Source organism: Schistocerca serialis, chromosome 4 (genome assembly GCF_023864345.2).
Source record: "Schistocerca serialis cubense isolate TAMUIC-IGC-003099 chromosome 4, iqSchSeri2.2, whole genome shotgun sequence".
NCBI lineage: Eukaryota > Metazoa > Arthropoda > Insecta > Orthoptera > Acrididae > Schistocerca > Schistocerca serialis.
This window is the reverse complement of record NC_064641.1, coordinates 621496363-621518158: the sequence shown is the minus strand read 5'-3', so window position 1 is coordinate 621518158 and position 21796 is coordinate 621496363. Positions and strand designations below refer to the sequence as shown.

Below are 21796 nucleotides of genomic sequence, written 5' to 3'. Positions count from 1 at the left end.
TATAATCATACAATAAAGGATCCTTCTTTCTATGTATTCGCAATACATTACATTTGTCTATGTTAAGGGTCAGTTGCCACACCCTGCACCAAGTGCCCATCCGCTGCAGATCTTCCTGTATTTCGCTACAATCCTCTAATGCAGCAACTTCTCTGTATACTACAGCATCATCCGCGAAAAGCCGCATGGAACTTCCGACACTATCTACCAAGTCATTTATATATATTGTGAAAAGCAATGGTCCCATAACACTCCCCTGTGGGACGCCAGAGGTTACTTTAACGTCTGTAGACGTCTCTCCATTGATAACAACATGCTGTGTTCTGTTTGCTAAAAACTCTTCAATCCAGCCACACAGCTGGTCTGATATTCCGTAGGCTCTTACTTTGTTTATCAGGCGACAATGCGGAACTGTATCGAACGCCTTCCGGAAGTCAAGAAAAATAGCATCTACCTGGGAGCCTGTATCTAACATTTTCTGGGTCTCATGAACAAATAAGGCGAGTTGGGTCTCACACGATCGCTGTTTCCGGAATCCATGTTGATTCCTACATAGTAGATTCTGGGTTTCCAGAAATGACATGATACGCGAGCAAAAAACATGTTCTAAAATTCTACAAGAGATCGACGTAAGAGATATAGGTCTATAGTTTTGCGCATCTGCTCGACGACCCTTCTTGAAGACTGGGACTATCTGTGCTCTTTTCCAATCATTTGGAACCCTCCGTTCCTCTAGAGACTTGCGGTACACGGCTGTTAGAAGGGGGGCAAGTTCTTTCGCGTACTCTGTGTAGAATCGAATTGGTATCCCGTCAGGTCCAGTGGACTTTCCTCTGTTGAGTGATTCCAGTTGCTTTTCTATTCCTTGGACACTTATTTCGATGTCAGCCATTTTTTCGTTTGTGCGAGGATTTAGAGAAGGAACTGCAGTGCGGTCTTCCTCTGTGAAACAGCTTTGGAAAAAGATGTTTAGTATTTCAGCTTTACGCGTGTCATCCTCTGTTTCAATGCCATCATCATCCCGTAGTGTCTGGATATACTGTTTCGAGCCACTTACTGATTTAACGTAAGACCAGAACTTCCTAGGGTTTTCTGTCAAGTCGGTACATAGAATTTTACTTTCGAATTCAATGAACGCTTCACGCATAGCCCTCCTTACGCTAACTTTGACATCGTTTAGCTTCAGTTTGTCTGAGAGGTTTTGGCTGCGTTTAAACTTGGAGTGGAGCTCTCTTTGCTTTCGCAGTAGTTTCCTAACTTTGTTGTTGTACCACGGTGGGTTTTTCCCGTCCCTCACAGTTTTACTCAGCACGTACCTGTCTAAAACGCATTTTACGATTGCCTTGAACTTTTTCCATAAACACTCAACATTGTCAGTGTCGGAACAGAAATTTTCGTTTTGATCTGTTAGGTAGTCTGAAATCTGCCTTCTATTACTCTTGCTAAACAGATAAACCTTCCTCCCTTTTTTTATATTCCTATTAACTTCCATATTCAGGGATGCTGCAACGGCCTTATGATCACTGATTCCCTGTTCTGTACATACAGATTCGAAAAGTTCGGGTCTGTTTGTTATCAGTAGGTCCAAGATGTTATCTCCACGAGTCGGTTCTCTGTTTAATTGCTCGAGGTAATTTTCGGATAGTGCACTCAGTATAATGTCACTCGATGCTCTGTCCCTACCACCCGTCCTAAACATCTGAGTGTCCCAGTCACTTGGAAGAATTGCTGAATAAAGACATGAAAATTACACTTTGTGTGGACAACCAGGGTGCAATAGCAATGATCAGATCTGGTCAAATGTCAAGAAGTAAGCACATTAATGTGAAATATCATTTAATCAGAAAGTTATCATAGATGGAGAGTCATCAATAGATGTAGAAGTAACTTAGGCTGTGCCCTAGGGAAGTGTGTTGGGATCCTCACTGTTCATGTTCTGATCTACAGATCAGTATTACCAAGAAATGAAAGTTTTGAAGAATTTCATGGAAGAATTGCTGAATAAAGACATGAAAATTACACTTTGTGTGGACAACCAGAGTGCAATAGCAATGATCAGATCTGGTCAAATGTCAAGAAGTAAGCACATTAATGTGAAATATCATTTAATCAGTGATGAACTAAATCATGGATGATTCAACATACAATACTGTCAAACTCAAGAATAACTTGCTGACATTCTAACTAAACCTCTCCAAAGGATTGCTTTTGAAAGACAAAGATAAGTCGATGTTTGATTGAAATTAAAATCTTTTGTTTGTTTTTATTAATTCAGAGACTATGGTGAAAACTGTATTGTGAAATACCATATTGTTTTGTTTAAGAGAGTGTGTTGAGATTCACAAAGATCATAGTAAACAAAATAGTCTGTGTGCATTAACATAAGATCTTTGGTGGTTGGTGTTTATAATAATAGATGAAGATTCTTGTTCTTTTTGGTATTGTGATTTTGCGTACTCTCTTAAAATACAAATAAAAGACAATCCACAGAATTTTCCAAGTTATCGTGTCAAGATATCCCCTCAGTTAACTGTAGGCCTAAGCTGCCAGTGCTGTATATCACTCGAATAAAATAGCACACCCAGTAGTCGGAACAAAGCAGGTGTCAAACCTGTCTGCAAGAAGGGTAGGTAATAGAAGTGATCCACAAAACTACCATCCAATATCCTTGACATTCGTTGTAGAATTCTAGAACATATTCTGACCTTAGGCATAATGAGGTATCTCTGTATAAACACCTCCATGTTAACTAGCACTGATTCTGAAAACATTGGTCATGCAAAATACAATTTGTGCTTTGCTCACATGATATCCTGAAAGCCATGGGTTGAGGCAGCCAGGTGGACAGAGTATTTCTAGACTTCCAAAAGGTATTTGTCTCAGTATCAGCCGTATGCTTATTATTGCAAGTAGGATCATATGGGGTATCAAGCAAATTTTGTCATTTGATTAAGGAGTAGTTGGTAGGGAGCAAGAAGAAAGTTATCATAGATGGAGAGTCATCAATAGATGTAGAAGTAACTTAGGCTGTGCCCTAGGGAAGTGTGTTGGGATCCTCACTGTTCATGTTCTGTATTAATGACCTGGCTTGTGGACAATTTTAACAGTAACTTCAACCATTATGCAGAGGATGCAGTTAACTATAATGAAGTAGTTGCATATCTACACTCCTGGAAACGGAAAAAAAACACATTGACACCGGTGTGTCAGACCCACCATACTTGCTCCGGACACTGCGAGAGGGCTGTACAAGCAATGATCACACGCACGGCACAGCGGACACACCAGGAACCGCGGTGTTGGCCATCGAATGGTGCTAGCTGCACAGCATTTGTGCACCGCCGCCGTCAGTGTCAGCCAGTTTGCCGTGGCATACGGAGCTCCATCGCAGTCTTTAACACTGGTAGCATGCCGCGACAGCGTGGACGTGAACCGTATGTGCAGTTGACGGACTTTGAGCGAGGGCGTATAGTGGGCATGCGGGAGGCCGGGTGGACGTACCGCCGAATTGCTCAACACGTGGGGCATGAGGTCTCCACAGTACATCGATGTTGTCGCCAGTGGTCGGCAGAAGGTGCACGTGCCCGTCGACCTGGGACCGGACCGCAGCGACGCACGGATGCACGCCAAGACCGTAGGATCCTACGCAGTGCCGTAGGGGACCGCACCACCACTTCCCAGCAAATTAGGGACGCTGTTGCTCCTGGGGTATCGGCGAGGACCATTCGCAACCGTCTCCATGAAGCTGGGCTACGGTCCCGCACACCGTTAGGCCGTCTTCTGCTCACGCCCCAACATCATGCAGCCCGCCTCCAGTGGTGTCGCGACAGGCGTGAATGGAGGGACGAATGGAGACATGTCGTCTTCAGCGATGAGAGTCGCTTCTGCCTTGGTGCCAATGATGGTCGTATGCGTGTTTGGCACCGTGCAGGTGAGCGCCACAATCAGGACTGCATACAACCGAGGCACACAGGGCCAACACCCGGCATCATGGTGTGGGGTGCGATCTCCTACACTGGCCGTACACCACTGGTGATCATCAAGGGGACACTGAATAGTGCACGGTACATCCAAACCGTCAGCCAACCCATCGTTCTACCATTCCTAGACTGGCAAGGGAACTTGCTGTTCCAACAGGGCAATGCACGTCCGCATGTATCCCGTGCCACCCAACGTGCTCTAGAAGGTGTAAGTCAACTACCCTGGCCAGCAAGATCTCCGGATCTGTCCCCCATTGAGCATGTTTGGGACTGGATGAAGCGTCGTCTCATGCGGTCTGGACGTCCAGCACGAACGCTGGTCCAACTGAGGCGCCAGGTGGAAATGGCATGGCAAGCCGTTCCACAGGACTACATCCAGCATCTCTACGATCGTCTCCATGGGAGAATAGCAGCCTGCATTGCTGCGAAAGGTGGATATACACTGTACTATTGCCGACGTTCTGCATGCTCTGTTGCCTGTGTCTATGTGCCTGTGGTTCTGTCAGTGTGATCATGTGATGTATCTGACCCCAGGAATGTGTCAATAAAGTTTCCCCTTCCTGGGACAATGAATTCACGGTGTTCTTATTTCAATTTCCAGGAGTGTATAATGAAGTAGCTGAATAAATATTCAGTCAGAACTTGATAATGCTTTGGTTATAAGTAAGGGAAAATGCTACAGATGTATTTCCTTAATATTAGAAGTAGAGCTAAAAGCACCATAAAAACTGAGTTAGGAAACTATGCTATTGTGCAAGCTCCATCCACAAAATTTCTAGCCATATAAGAGGATGACGGGGTGGCTACTCAGGCTTGGAAAAAAATCCCTGAGAATTCCAGGTGTAAGGAGGAATATGGTGTCAAGAAGCTCCTGATAAATTAATTGGTGTGGGGAGGGGCGGGAGCTGAGGGGAGTTTGGAGGAGGCACCAAGCCACAAGCCACAATAATGACTTTCCTTTCCTCTCAGTTGAGCTACATACCACATAAGCAGTAGTTTAACTGTAGTTTTTAATCGTCAATCATGTATAAGAAATGGTATTCATAAGACTAATACACTTTGAAATATTGAGTATTATAAAATTTGTGATTTATAAAATTCAGTTTCAATGCCAGGTTAAAAGTGCTGAATTCCATGAGATTTTATGAAATTCCCTTAGATATCTCTAATTTTTCCAGGTAAAGTGCAATGCCTTGAGAATTTCAGGTTTTCCAGAAGAATTACTGCCCTGGATGAGCTCTTGAGATGGGAGAAGCATCTAGAATTTTCGAATAAAAAAATAAGTAAATGATGTTATGTGCTAAGAAGGCTTTGGGACTGCTGAAGCACTGAATCATTTCTGAGTGCCTGCTACGCTTAAGTGAACAGATTGCTTAGCTATGACATGATCTTGGGAAATAAAGGTATAGAGAAAATGAGAGTGATGCAGGGAAATACAAGGTGTGGCACGTAAAACCAGCAGTCATACACAATGATAATGTTCCAGTGCATGCGTGTGATCAATAAGAATGTAAAACGAGAAACGCAGTCCAAACGGTCGTGCACGAACTAAACATTTCCTCTGATGTACCGACACTACACGGAACTTTATTTTTGTAAAAGGCAGCTGCAACCGTAGCCAGTGAACTTGAAACCAGTCGAGAAAAAGGTCTCGTTGTGTAAAGCTGGGTTAGTATGAGTGTGTGATAATGCCGTATTCGTTACCCGAGAGTGCTGCCATTGTTGAAGCATTTGTTAACAGTGGATCTTTTGTGAAAACAAAGAATTGGTTTCAGGAGAAATTTCCAGGATGTTCTGTGCCAGTAAGAAGCATTATACAGGAACTGACTGAAAAATGATAGTGTACAGGACTGGTTCAAAATACTCACCGGAACAGACCACCACCTGGCTGCACACTTGAATTAAAGAGGCAGGTGTAGGAGATCATGACAAGAAGTCCTTGAAAGTCAACCAGGAGACTGATTCAACAGGTTTATGTGAGTGACAGAAGTTGCAGACGTGTTGTAAGGGGACTGAAGTTAAAACTGTACTCAGTAAATGTTGTGCACAAACCGAAGGAGCCTGACCTGCAGAAGAGACTGAATTTCTGTTCGTGGCCGCTGAGAAATGTTGCCAGTGGTGTGTTGGAGCCACTAAGGCTCATCATGAGAGATGAGGCGTGGTTTCACCTATCTGTGTACTATCTGAATTCGCAAAACAACTGGTATTGGTCGACAGAAAATCTTCATGTGATCCTCCAGGTAGCCTTGCATGACGAGAAGATTGGTGTTTGTTGTGCCATTTCCACCAAACGCGTTATGGGGCCCATATTCTTTGAGACGACAGTGACAGTGATGTGTATATGGGAATCCTGGAGGAATTTTATTCAAACTTGACAGAAGTTGTGCATCTGTTATGTTAATGGGTCGGTTTTATGAGCCGCACCCTGTATTTAAAGAATTTAAAATAATGTCACTTTTTGGCATATACATTTATGAATGTTTGTGCTTCCTGAAAACTCATTAGGAATTTTCAACATTAAACAACCAGATTCATAACTACAGAACAAGAAACAGAAATGACACCCACAGAGACCCCCCACAAAAAAACCTTAAAAGTGTGCATTATCAATCAAAAATACTTTTAGTGCATACTCTGCTATGATAAATAAAAATCGAAGAATTTCATAAATTCAAAGTAGAGCTAAAACACTTTTTAATAACTAACAGCTTTGTCTTGAAGAATATCTGAATATGAAACAACAAAATTATTTACAGATACTGATGTAAGATGATTGTAGTTCCGTATAAGATTGTAAACAACTTAGACATAAGAAATTTTATTGTAAGTAGCCCTGGCTATGAAGTGACTACATCCATAAAATGTAAATTGTTAATAGATGAATAAGTAAACTCAATTGAATTGACCTGATAAAACTTGTTGCCTATGCCTACAACGTCAGTGAGTTGCAGTTGGAAACACTCTACATGGATAAGTACCTGGCTTTATCAATTTGTGGGGATATGATATGGAAAAATCACATAGGCCCAGTTGTAGATAAACCACACAGCACACGTTCCTTCATTGGTAGAACACTACAGAAATACAATCGTCTGCAAAGGAGATTGATTACAAAACACTCATGTGACCCATACACGAAATTTATGCGATGAATCTAGGAACATATTACAACAGTCGACATATCGATGCCAAAGGAATCACAAAGACAAGATTAGCCTAATTACAGCTCGCACAAAGTCGTTTAAGCAATAATTCTTTTCATACTCGATCCCCTTGAGTGGATTAGGAAGAAACCCTAATAGCGGGTGAAATGGGAATTAACTCTTTGCCACGAACTTCATCGAGGTCCACAGAGTACAGATGTAGATGTAGAGCAACTATTAGACATTCCAAGCGATTCATACATTTAGATACGTGCTACTGTTGAGAAATTGTTGCAGGTAGAGGCGTACTGTTTCAGCCCAATCAACTTCCTCGGAGAAAATTTCGTACTTAATTTCAGTAAATTGCCACAGGCTTATTCCTTACCTACGAGTGGCCCAAGTATGACAGTGATGAGGCCGTTGATAACCATGTACAGCCCGTAGGCGGCAGGGAATCGCTCGAGGCTGCAGTATTCTGCGACGGTGAGGGACAGGTTGACGACCATGGCGCCCCTGAAGAAGCCCACGACGCCAGACATGATGGCAAGCCACGTGAACCCCGTCACTGACACGAAAGCTGTGGATGACACAACACAACAGCCCACATGAAATCACTCCCTAGGGGTGGCCGAATTTAATCAGCGAAGGAATGATTAGGTATGGTATTAAAGCACAGGAAGCTTTTGAGGTAAGAAATAAGATTTCTGTAATTAGTGGTTAATTTTATTATAAAATTTATGTGTGATGCAAGGGCAAACGAGAGATCCTAAATAATTATTGATAATATACAGGGTGAGTCACGAAGGAATGCAGATGTTATTCTACAAGTAAAAAAAAAAATGGTTCAAATGGCTCTGAGCACTATGGGACTTAACTTCTGAGGTCATCAGTCCCCTAGAACTTAGAACTACTTAAACCTAACTAACCTAAGGACATCACACACATCCATGCCCGAGGCAGGATTCGAACCTGCGACCGTAGCGGTCGTGCGGTTCCAGACTGTAGTACCTAGAACCGCTCGGCCACCCAGGACGGCTACAAGTAAAACTAAAGAAAAAGTTCATATAATCATAGGTCTGCAAATGTTTGGTTACTGAATTATGGCTAATAAAAGATTTTGCCTGAAATTTAGCAACTTCGCTAGTAAGAAGCTATCGCAAAACTGTACAAGGTTAAAGTAAAGAACGATTTCCATTTATTTTGTTGTTATTGATCTGGTGAATCTAATAAAATATGTCCCAGACGTTTATCCGCAGTAGTTTTCCAGAATATCCAGAGAAGCAAAGAAGTAACTTCATAAAATTTTTAATTTATTAAATACTTGACCCAATTTGTTTTTTAAATTCCATACAATTGCACAAAGTTTTCAACTGGGAAAAATGAGGGTAACAGCGTTAACTGAAACTGTATGAATGTGTCAGATAATCTGCTTTTGTTAACACCATAACACACATGAATTAATACTAAACTGGAAAAAAACAAAGCTCAGTGTTAAGAAAGTTGTACTCGTGTACACACAATTTCACAATATATTCACAATAAATGTTCCAAAACGTTTCCACCGAGTTCAGTGCGATTAGCTGCACGTGTATGAACAGATTTTGTTGCTCGTTTCAGTTTCACTGGGTTGTTCTTAATTACTTTTATTGCATCCATAATGCGAGCAAGTAATGCCTCACGTGTATTGATTTTGTCCTCATAAACTAAGTCTTTTCATCCATCCCCGTACGCAAAAATCCATTGGTGTTAAATCGGGTGATCTGGGTGGCCACGACCAATCCATTTCTGGGGAAAATGTTCATTTAAATGTGTAGTAACGGCGCTGATGAAATGTGGAGGCGCACCGTCATGTTGAAAATACATTTGCAATTGCGAAGCAAGCGGAACATCTGCGTGCAAGCGGGGCATTTCTTCTTGAAGGAATTGTAAGTACGTCGCGCCAGTTACACGTCCTGGGAAAATGAATTGTCAAAAAAATGTGTCTGTTGATTATTACACACCACATATTTATGCTAAATCGCTACTGGAAATTGCGTTACACTGTTGCATGTGGATTTGCTTCATATCATTCGTGTGCTCGTTATGTAAATTGTTTATACCATCTCGTGTAAACTGGGCCTCATCAGTAAATAAAATGTGTTTGTGTAACTGCCGATTGCTGTTCAAACAGTTTCACAACTGCCAGCGAAGAACAGGATCTCCCAGATGTAAATGATGCACTTTTTGTTTATGGTAAGGATGCAGATTATTGTACTTGAGTGTACGTCATACCTTGGATTGTGAAATGCCTAATCGTTGAGAGGTACGTCGTGTACTGGTACCCGGACTACGTTGAACAGCATCCTTAATATCCTCCTCATTGTCTTCACGTATCGAGCGCCCGTACTGATTATGAACACTAGGTAGAGAACCTGTCTCCCGTAACATTGAAAGTACTCCACTAATGGTTCTTGCATTCGCAGTCCTCCGAGTTGGATAACGTACGCAATATTCGTTAACTGCAGCAGTAGCATTACCAACACATTTGCCATAAATAAACACCATATCGGCGTATTCCTCTGTCGTACATTTGAAAGGCATCCCTATTTCATAAATGATCTACAGGCTACAATACTTACTATGTGGTTTCGGTTAAATACAGTTGTTATTATGTTCTTTCACTGAACAATATAGAAAACAAACTCGTTTCAAGGCTAGGAAACGACGGAAACAACTCACTAACGGTTGCCAACAATGACAAACGTTTTTACATTCTACAGATACACGTTTGGGACATGTTTTATTAGATTCACCAGACCAATGTCCGGCCCCGGTAGTTGAGTGGTCATCGCGACAGAATGTCAATCCTAAGGGCCCTGGTTCGATTCCCGGCTGGGTCGGAGATTTTCTCCGCTCAGGGACTGGGTGTTGTGTTGTCCTAATCATCATCATTTCATCCCCCATTGACGCGCAAATCGCCGAAGTGGCGTCAAATCGAAAGACCTGCACCCAGCGAACGCTCTACCTGACGGGAGGCCATAGTCACACGACGACCAGACCAATAATAACAAAATAAATGGAAATCGTGCTTTACTTGAACCTCGTACAGGTTTGCGATGGCTTCATATTAGCGAAGTTGCTAAATTTCAGACAATGTCTTTTATTATCTATAACTAAACACTTGTGGACGTATTTTTACATGCACTTATTTTTTAGTTTTACTTGTAGAATAACGTTTAAAAATTTTTGCATATCTTTGTGATCACCCTGTATACGTATAGAGGTATTTATCTATAATTTTTGAGTATCATTATTTCATTCAATTAGGAAGGTTATAATTTTCGCCAGCATGGCGTTTTCCATTAAATGTAAGCCCTTGTTGGTGCTTATTCGCGCATGGATACACCAGAGAGGCGGCTTCAGCCGTTGAGAGGCAACAGTGTCGGCAACATGACGGGTCTAAGCAGCTTTCCCGAAGTCGCGGCTGTAGGAAGTAGCACCCTCTGAACAGTCGAATTTTTCCTTTGAGTTTGGAGATTTTAAATTGCACGCTAAGCTAAAGATCGGTCTTATTTGTTGGTTCGATCCTCTACAGGCAACATGAGTCTTCTATGGTTAGTACAGGCAGCCTCTTCGCTACATGGACTAAGCTTTGGTGCCATGTTGCATCAGTTTAACAAGTACGTAAGGGCTGAGAACGTCAGGAAAGGTGCGACTTTTGTCGAACAAAACAACTTACGATCTTGTTGCTCTCTAGTTTTGACTATTAGATATACCGGAATTACGATGATAACTCGCAATCACGACTACATGCGGACCAGAAACGCCATTCTACTACCGTGTACCATCATTAGGCAAAATCTCTCTTGCTCGGCTTCAGTTATCATATTTGATTTCTGTATTAGTATGTACTGACGAGCCAAAACATTACGACCACCTGCTTAACACGTTGAGAGTTGGGAGGCCGCCAGCGGACACAGCAGAGATGAACAGCATATCTTTGGATCAAATACAAGTATACGATTTCGGAGACCTTTTCAAGGCTCCAAAATCTGTGATATATACTTGAAGACTGAAGCAACAAATGCAAATTTATATAAAGGCCGGGACTCGAACCTGATTCTCCTACTCACTGCGCAGACGCGCTAACCACTACACCACCTTGGCACACTGGCTTCGCACAGTTGCACGAGCCACTCTAGCACGCCTCCCTCCCCAGTCCAAATTCTCATTCACGTCTCAGCCCACTTGATTTTCTCCCTAAATCAACAGCACAATAGAGGAACTCCAGCTGTGTTGGAATAGCACCTCAGCATCAACTGAAACGAGGGATCCTCCAGTCTAGCTTTATACATCATAGACGTTTAAGACTTAAAGAGTCTCTAGAACCATACCATTTCATTTGAATAAAGCACCTTTGTGTGGGTTTCAGGCAGAGTCCACCGTTTCGTTCGATGCTAAAGTGCTTTTTCAATACTAATTGGAAGACTCTGCAGTGCTGCTCTAGATTAGGAGGAATGCCAAGTGAGCTGAAGTGTGCAAAACCATTGTGCCAGGGTGGCATAATGGTTAGCACATCTTGCTAGAGAGCGGGAGACCTGGTTTTGAATCCTAGCCTTGATACAAATTTTAATTCGTCGCTCCAGTCTGCACGTATAAATCGTATGTTTGGAAGCCGGCCGGAGTGACCGAGCGGTTCTAGGCGCTACAGTCTGGAACCGCGCGATCGCTACGGTCGCAGGTTCGAATCCTGCCTCGGGCATGGATGTGTGTGATGTACACAGGTTAGTTAGGTTTAAGTAGTTCTAAGTTCTAGGGGACTGACGACCTCAGAAGTTAAGTCCCATAGTGCTCAGAGCCATTTGAACCATATCTTTGGATAGCATGTAAAGTTGCAAAATAAAGTTCTAAACGTTGACCAAGATATTGTACCTGATTTCCTGGACAGCGGCGTCAACGCGATTAAGAAATACAAATCAAAGCACAGTGCTGCACTGAAGACTGTATTAAACATAGGAGACCCAGTGGCATTCAGCTGCCACACTTTGCCAGGCATTAACTTATGCTGTGCTTACCGGCGGCAGCTTCGTGACAGTCGATATGTTAACAGCGTCTTGGTCCTCCTTTGGAACGCAATACAGAAGCGATTCTCCGTAGCATGCATTCCACAAGTCATTGGTAGGTTTCTGGTCATATGCAGCACGAAGTGCCAGCAATTACGGTAAGTTATGAGTTGGTGGTTTGTGAGCGCAGAGCTGGCGACTGCGTGCCAGATGTGCTGCATCAACTCAGGTGAGTTCGGTGGCAAAAATATGAACACGGGTTCACTATAATGCTCCTCAGAGCACTGTAATATGATTCTCGTTTTGTGGTAAGGACAGTTATCCTGCTGGAAGGTGCCTTCACCGTCGGAACGACATCAAACATTAAGGGATGCAGATAGTCGACAATAATGTTCACGTAGCCCACAACTATCATGGCACTGTCAGTTACTACCATAGGTCCAAGGAAAGCCAGGTGAATGTCCTCCACAGCATAGTTCTACCCCCACTTGCGCGCATCAGGAGACAGGGTGCATGTTTCGATCAGCCATTCACCTGGGTGACGGCTAGTCCGGACACAGTAATCGAGCTGGTGTAACAAAGATTTAGGCGACATATTGCCGTCCTTACATAGTTCAATGCCTGGCAACGTGTGCCAGCTGAATGCCACTGGATCTCCTATGTTTGGTACAGTCTACAGTGCAGCACTGTGCTTTGATTTGTATTTCTTAATTACGTTGACTCCGCTGTAAAGCAGGTGTTGACAGATGTGAAAATTACCGAACTATCAGTTTAATAAGTCACAGCTGCAAAATCCTAACGCGAATTCTTTACAGACGAATGGATTGTAGACTTAGAGAAAGCTGACTGGAATACTCTCTTTCAAATTCTAAAGGTGCAGGGGTAAAATACAGGGAGCGAAAGGCTGTTTACGATTTGTACAGAAACCAGATGGCAGTTATAAGAGTCGACGGGCATGAATAGGAAGCAGTGGTTGGGAAGGGAGTGAGACAGGGTTGTAGCCTCTCCCCGATGTTATTCAAATGGTTTAAATGGCTCTGAACACTATGGGACTTAACATCTGTGGTCATCAGTCCCCTAGAACTTAGAACTACTTAAACCTAACTAACCTAAGGACATCACACACATCCATGCCCGAGGCAGGATTCGAACCTGCGACCGTAGCGGTCACGCGGTTCCAAACTGGAGCGCCTAGAACCGCACGGCCACACCGGCCGGCGCGATGTTATTCAATCTGTATATTGAGCAAGCAGTAAAGGAAACAAAAGAGAAATTCGGAGTAGGAATTAAAATCCATGGAGAAGAAATAAAAACTTTGTAATTCTTTCAGAGACAGCAAAGCAGTTGGAAGAGCAGTTGCACGGAATGGACAGTGTCCTGATGATGATGAACATCAACAAAAGCAAAACGAGGATAATGAAATGTAGTCGAATTAAGTCGGGTGAGGCTGAGGGAATTAGATTAGGAAATGAGACACTTAAAGTAATAAAGGAGTTTTGCTATTTGTGGAGCAAAATAACTGATGATGGTAGAAGTAGGGAGGATATAAAATGTAGACTGGCAATGCCAAGGAAAGCGTTTTCGAAGAAGAGAAATTTGATAACGTCGAATATAGATTTAAGTGTCAGGAAGTCGTTTCAGTAAGTATTTGTATGGAGTGTAGTCATGTATGGAAGTGAAATGTGGACGATAAATAGTTTAGACAAGAAGAGAATAGAAGCTTTTGAAATGTGGTGTTACAGAAGAATGCTGAAGGTTAGATGGGTAGATCACATAACTAATGAGGAGGTATTGCATAGAATTGGGGAGAAGAAGAGTTTGTGGCACAACTTGACAAGAAGAACGGACCGGATGGTGGGACATATTCTGAGGCATCAAGTGATCACAAATTTAGCATTGGAGGGCAGTGTGGAGGGTAAAAATCGTAGAGGGAGACCAAGAGAGGAATACACTAATAGGATTCAGAAGAATGCAGGCTGCAGTACGTACTGAGAGATGAAGAAGCTTGCACAGGATAGAGTAGCATGGAGAGCTGCATCAAACCAGTCTCAGGACTGAAGACCACAACAACAACAACAACATGGTCCAATCTTGATTATCCAGTGCCCACTGGAACCGTAATTGACAGTGTCGTTGAGTCAACATGGCAATATGTAGGAGTCATCTGCTGCAGATCCCCATGCATAACAATGTGCTCTGAACGGAATGCACTGAAGTACTTGTGCCTATACCAGTACTCTGTCGTCATGTCTGTCACAGATCGCGACCTACTCTACAGTGTGGGCAGGCTCCGACCTCCATGTTCTGTCATGAGGTGCCGAAGTACAACTTCTTGTCATCTGCTCATAGTTACATCATCCTTCAAACACTTGATGTTGACAGTCAACACAGGACCTAGCTGTTTCCAACCAGCTTATTCCCAGTCCGTGGCTGTAACAATTTAGTCTTCTTCAGAGTCGCTTAAGTAAGTGGATTTCAGCATTTGCGGCCAGGTAGCACAGTCACTGAGTGTAGGGAGTTAAGAAGAATGGGGTACAGCGGTCGTGCAGCTCCTCATAAGCTTGAGATGGTCTATAGAACGATGGTCTACAGTGAATGAATGGAAACGAGTGGCGTGATGTTATGAATCACCCAGCGGCGTTTGCGTAGAGTTGTCAGTGCTAACAGACTGGCAACATTTCGTGAAATAACTGCAGAAAGCAACCTGGGGCGTACGACAAACGTATCCGTTAGGACAGTGCCGCGAAATTTGCCTTTCTGTAACAGCACAACATTGCCTGCAGCACCTCTCCTGGGCTTGTGACCATATCGGGTGGACCCTAGACGACTGAGAAACCGTGGTCTGGTCAGACGAGTCCTGGTTTCAGTTGGTAAGAGCTGAGGGTAGAGTTCGAATGTGGCGCAGACCCCACGAAACCTTGGACACAAGATTTCGACAAGTTTTTGTGAAAGCTAGTGGTTGCTCCATAATGGTGTAGGAAGTGTTTACATGGAATGGACTGGGTCCTCTGATCCAACTGAATCGATCATTGACTGGAAGAGGTTATGTTCGGCTACTTGGAAACCATTTGCAGTATTTATTTAATTTATTTAATCGTATGGCTAGGGCCCTCCTCTGGGCAGGATGTTCGCCGGGTGCCGGTCTTGCAATTTGACGCCACTTCGGCGACCTGCAGTCGATGAGGATGGTAGGATGATGATGAGGACAGCACAACTCCCAGTCCTTTGGCGGAGAAAATTCCCCGACCTAGCCGGGAAACTAACCCGGGCTCAGAGGACTGACAATCCGCCACGCTGACCATTCAGCTACCGGGGGCGGACAGCCCATTTGCAGTTATTCATGAACTTTATGTTCCAAACAATGCTGGAATTTTTATGAATGATAATGAGCCGTGTCACCGAGCCGCAATTCTGCACGATTGGTTTGAAGAACATGCTCGACAGTACGAGCGAATGACTCGGCCACCCAGATCGCTTGACGTGAATGGCATCGAACATTTAATTCAAGAGGTCAGTTCGTGCACAAAATCCTGTACCGGAAACATTTCCGCACTTTTGAACAGCTGTAGAGACAGCAAGGCTAAATATTTCTGCATGGGCTTCCATTGACTTGTTGAATCCTTGCCACGTCGACTCGCTATACTACACTGGCCAATAGGAAGCCCGACGCGATGTTAGAAAGTAATCCATGACATTTGACACCTTAGTGTATAGTGCACTCCGTCATAAAGCAGCAGTCTGTGAAGCAGCGATCTGTCGACAATAACTACAAACTGCAAATGGATTGGCCTGTTTATAGTCCCGACCTGAACCCTATGGAACACTTTTGGGATGAGCTTGAACGTCGACTTCGTTCCAGAACGCAGTGTCCAACGTCGCTATCTTTTATGGTTCGGCTCTTGAGGGAGAACGGGCTCTACTCCTCCACAGACAGTCAAACATCTCATCGAAAGTGTCCCCAGAAGATCTGAAACCATTACAAATGCCAGGGGTGGACACACCCCAATTTAGCGTCCACTAACAGGTGTCTGGATATTTTGATAAGATAGGTTATTCTTTAAAGGGTAGGCATTTATTAAGCATTTTCATTGTCAACACAGTTCTCAGTCAGAGATCATTCGTAAGTACTGTTCACTTTTCACGCAGGTCAGAGGTATGTCGATGTGAGCAAGAATAATGTCTTTTTTCTGTCATCTTGGGAAATGGATGAGTTACGCAGGATTATTTAAAATGCCTCTGATGTTTCGGAAGGTGGCTGTGCACAAACTACAACTCATGCAGAAAATAGGCATATCAGTGGATGTGTCATCTCTTCAAGTTTTTAACTCACATTAGTGGTGGGCACTGTTCGTGATGTGTCAAACGCCAGTACGATAGCAAACTCTTGTTGTACACATCGCAATGCGTCACTTTCAGTTTCAGTGACCACATTGATTATCATTCCGTGCAACTCTTCCACATTAAGTGGCAGTGGAGGCAGATACACCCACTCTTTGACACAAACTGATAAGCAGAAATCACATTGAGCTGCGACAGTTCGACGCTGAGGCAATCACGAACGCCTGAAAGCAACTGTGCTGGAGCAACATCTTGTTACAGGATAAAATCTTCACTGTCTTGCTCTAGTAGTGGCATAAGTTACTGCTGCAGCTTGCCCAGGTACACGAAACCAATCGTAATTTATTCCACAAAGAAAAATGGTCCGTGAAGTTTTGAAGAGCCCGTGGCACGAAAGACATTAACTGTAGGTGTTCCACAATTACATGCGAATTCTCTGTGCTTTAAAATAGATATTATTATAATTCACCTTTATAGATACATGCCGCGAATCTTTGTCACTGGAAAACAACTTCTGTGAAAGACGCTCCTCTATCAGCACCCACTACAAGTCATTGCAAAAAATCAGAACGAAGATCATTCTCCGGAGTAGTCAGTGCAAGCAACAACTACAATAGGATGCTCTAGACAAGTGACTGCAGTATCAGCAGTTCCCTCCTCGCACGTGCCGTCTATTTCTTCAGGTTCCTCATGAATAACAACTATACACTGTGGACCTTTTCCGCTGACATCCCCGACCAGTCTGTTTTCTCTGCACCACATAAACAGTGAGTCATATGAAATGTGTTGTACCATCTATGGGCTGTATTGTCTGTTAGAGCTTTTACCCGATATTTGTTATGAAACTGTCGCTGAACCACCGCAAGTGATTCACATTTAGCGAATTCTCACAGTTAGCGAATTCTAAGACGAAACGCACACACCGGTCTATTATGCGGCATATTCTGACGCGCCTGCTGCCTATGGTGGACTCTACAACGACGCCATGGGGCAAATCACGAATAGAAACTTAGACAGATACTCTACTCACTTATAAGTGTCTATTTTCTGTATGTCTTGCAGTTTTCTTGCAGTCAGCTTCTGAAGCCCCGGAGGTACTTACCAATAACCGTGTACAGAGGATCTGACGTGAGGGGAGGGCAGGGCGTAAGCGGGATTTGGAATACTCGTATTATCCGCGCAGTGAAAGACGAAATAGTTTTGAAATTTCACTACAGCTGCCCCTGGCTACACTTAATACAAATCAATGTCAATTACATGATCTAGTGAATAAAATGAAATGAGCGTATGGCATCGTTGGCCGGGAGGCCGCCTAGTGCAAGCCTTATTTTAGTCGACGCCACACGGGGCGACTTGCGCGCCGGTGATGAGGAAGAAATGATGAGGAGGACAACACAATACTGAATTGATACGACTATTTGTTAGATAGGCAGGCTAATAGTTGAGCTTTTTGGGGGGAAAAAAGTTCTGAGTCGAGCAGGAGAGTGGATCCTGAGACAGTTGCCCTTCCCTGCCAGTCACCATGAACACCATTGCTCAAATACATTGGGAAAAACTAATCTCACAGAGTATCAGGCGAAAAGTCTAAACGTGTGTTGAGTATATTATCTAAATACCACAGTGATGTCCGCCTGCTTGGGTGGATGGTAACATGCAAGTGGGCCCGAATTCGATTCCCGGCCGTGTTGGAGATTTTTCTCCACTCGTGGAGTGGGTGTTGTGTTGTCCTTATTATCATTTCATCCTCATCACCGGCGCGCAAAGCTGCTTGGCCTCGGTAATAAAAAAAAAATGAATGGAAGGATCAACGAACGAACTTGAACGGATGTCGTGTGGCATCCGCAACGACCAAACACAACGATCAACAACGAACAAAACGCAAAAAAGGAAAAAAAAATGTGGCGTAGAATGAAACCTGACTTGCACTTGGCGGCCGAACTTCCCCGGATGGGGCCTCCGGCCAGCGATGCTGTACGCTCATTTCCATTTTTATCCAAACTGATTTTAAGAATCTGCTTCTTGAATTGAATGAGAGACAGAAACAAGATGTTTCTGGTGACTAGGCATAGGTAGGACTCACAGTCTGATCGATGGGACGCTTCATCTCCGAGGTCAAGCTAGTATTGGGCCAATCGCCGTGTGAAAGCAGTACTGTCAGTAAATCAACCGACAGAATAGCAGCACAGCCAGGTTAAGTGCCGTTGGCAATTATACATTAGTGGCTCATCAGTTGAGATAGCAGATTGGACCCTGTGCAGCTCCACCTACCCGAAAATATCCGTGGCGGTAAGCGGGCCCAAGCTCGGGTCTCCTGATTAGCAGCGACGTTCAGTGACTGATGAGCCCTTGAAGTTTGTGAACGTACTGTCAAACCACCGGCTGTTGAAAATGCGCCATACAGAACACAGCCGAAATACGAATCAAGGACTCCCGATTGAAAACTTATACATTATACGCAACTCATTTGGATCCGACAAACAAATTCCATACATGTCAACATCTGTGAATCCACAAAGCCCCAGACAAATGACAAGGCCAAACAGAGCCGCTACTTCAGGTGCAATGTATGCCGAACTCATAGAAACAATATCGTGCAGATTAAACCGACCCATAGGAAGACTCTGACAATGACAATTCATAATTAATGAGCGACGCAGAGGTTGAAAAATGGAGCGCAAATCATCACATTAGCAACTGAGCGATTGACGGCTGACTGCAAACAGACGATGAAGTAACATCTGCAGACTGCAAATAACTATAACCGTGCTAGCTTGTGACCTTGGTCAACGACATCATAGATGCCGCTCTATGCCTACAATAGGCACATTAAACTAGATACAGGTAGAAACGAAATACAGTAACCACACACATAGGACAATACAGGGACTTAGATCAGTTAGAATAGAGTACAATAGAATAGTACGTAGGCTTACGGCAGCGGCTCACGTTAACTCAGAGATGCTTCTTTACAGTCAGCGAGTAAATCATTTTGATTAGAAATCGATACGCGACACAGAGCCGAATGGCTTGATGTGTACTACATCTTGAATGGCACCGGTTGAGGGATCTTACACATTCTATAGGGTTTTCTTTGTTTGTTTTCTTCCTTATCAGATTATCTCTATGGTATAATTACTTTTCTGGTTTCTCAGATTGACGTTATTTTTAAATTTTTATTTATTTGTTAAGGTCATAAGAACGAGGGGCTTCCAAAGGTAAGTTACAAATGTCCTCCTACGATAAGGTTCTAAACAATGCTTTTACCTGTACATATTATTTACTGTAAACTTGTTAAACCTCACGCGGTTGACGTGAGTATGGAAATAAATTTACGTTTGGAGATTGCCATGTTGCGCATGATAGCTTGTAATGAAGTATTAGACAACTAGCCTAATGAGGCATGTTATTATATATCATAGGATATTGCTATGATGGCTATTATTATTTCAGGACCGCACATGTAATCCTAAAGCCGTCTCCCGCTACATCTACGCCTGTCTCGCATCAAGTTCTGCGGACGGCCACGGTTAGCAGTGGCTGGTGGGAGGCTCCTCGGCTCACCTGACCGGGCGACGGCCGACGTGATGCAGCCCAGCATGTACATGTTGCGCGCGGAGAGCTTGCAGAGCGCCGCCAGCCATGGCAGCACGAGCCTGGCCACCACGTCGGTGGCCGCCGCGACAGACAGGCACGTGGCGATGTCGCCGCCCTCCAGCCCCTCCGTGTTGAGGAAGAAGGGCATCAGCGTGAAGAAGTTGGCGTCGCTCAGGAAGGAGACGGCCAGCCCCAGCGCGATGTTGACGTAGGTGGGGTCGCGCAGCAGGTCCAGCTCCAGCGCCTCGGCCGCCTTGCGCAGCCACTTCCTGGAGCGCGGCGCCGCCGGCTGGATCATGACCTGCGTCGACGCGCGCATGTCCTCGCTTTCGTCGTCCGGTATGTCGTTCAGCAGCGATCGCTGCTGCTGGTAGAGCGCTGTCGTCGGCCTCGACAGCTGAAACGGAGCCAGTACCTCCAAGCTATCAATCAAAACATGAAAGCACGCTCTGTTGTCTACAAAAACGCCATCTCCAGTTCTTTAAAGAATCGAACTCCCATGCATAAAAGCTTCGAACGTCTGATTACCGTACAAATGAGCTACAAAACCTTTACGATTGTAGTAGGAAAATGCTAATTATACTCCTTTTATTACACAGAGCGATAAAATTGAAGACCCACTTTCTCGAAACCCCGTAACAGCCTCTCATTGCAACGCATAGATTGTACCGCCAGAAATTTCTACACCGGGAGAGTCTTGCGCCTGCTGTATCGCCTGAGGGTTAGGCAACTACTTCGACACCCCTTGGGAGGGGTTTGCCTACATTCAGGCGATAGAATTGCTGTCGAAGTTATTGATAGGTACATTTTCAATGCGTGGAACAATGTTGCGAGGAAGGTACCGAGGGTGTTGCCATACTGGGGGGTCTCAGATGGAACCTCCACCGTTTTATTCACGCACATGTTAATCTTGCACTCCAGCGTAAACATTATGAAAAAGCATAATACCCTTTGCTCCTATGGATCACGTTCAAATTTCGTCGAATAGTTTTGAATGGTCCCTAATGGTTGCAACCTGTACAAGAGAGCAATAATTGCGGCTACTCTGCACTCCAAATGGGTGAGATGACGTTCATTGCAGATGCAGCCTCTCATTGCAACGCATAGATTGTACCGCCAGAAATTTCTACACCGGGAGAGTCTTGCGCCTGCTGTATCGCCTGAGGGTTAGGCAACTACTTCGACACCCCTTGGGAGGGGTTTGCCTACATTCAGGCGATAGAATTGCTGTCGAAGTTACTGATAGGTACATTTTCAATGCGTGGAACAATGTTGCGAGGAAGGTACCGAGGGTGTTGCCATACTGGGGGGTCTCAGATGGAACCTCCACCGTTTTATTCACGCACATGTTAATCTTGCACTCCAGCGTAAACATTATGAAAAAGCATAATACCCTTTGCTCCTATGGATCACGTTCAAATTTCGTCGAATAGTTTTGAATGGTCCCTAATGGTTGCAACCTGTACAAGAGAGCAATAATTGCGGCTACTCTGCACTCCAAATGGGTGAGATGACGTTCATTGCAGATGCAGCCTCTCATTGCAACGCATAGATTGTACCGCCAGAAATTTCTACACCGGGAGAGTCTTGCGCCTGCTGTATCGCCTGAGGGTTAGGCAACTACTTCGACACCCCTTGGGAGGGGTTTGCCTACATTCAGGCGATAGAATTGCTGTCGAAGTTACTGATAGGTACATTT

General features: G+C 44.1%; 1 protein-coding gene across 1 annotated transcript in view; it reads right to left on the bottom strand.

Moving 5' to 3' along the window:
- Nucleotides 1-21796, bottom strand: part of LOC126475429 (uncharacterized) — a 314386-nt gene that overhangs the window by 21805 nt on the left and 270785 nt on the right. Inside the window, exons 9-10 of the mRNA XM_050103279.1 lie at nt 20065-20494; nt 7509-7700 (exon numbers count right to left, since the gene is read on the bottom strand). Coding sequence (XP_049959236.1) covers nt 7509-7700; nt 20065-20494 — 622 coding nt within the window. The remainder of the gene's footprint in view (nt 1-7508; nt 7701-20064; nt 20495-21796) is intronic.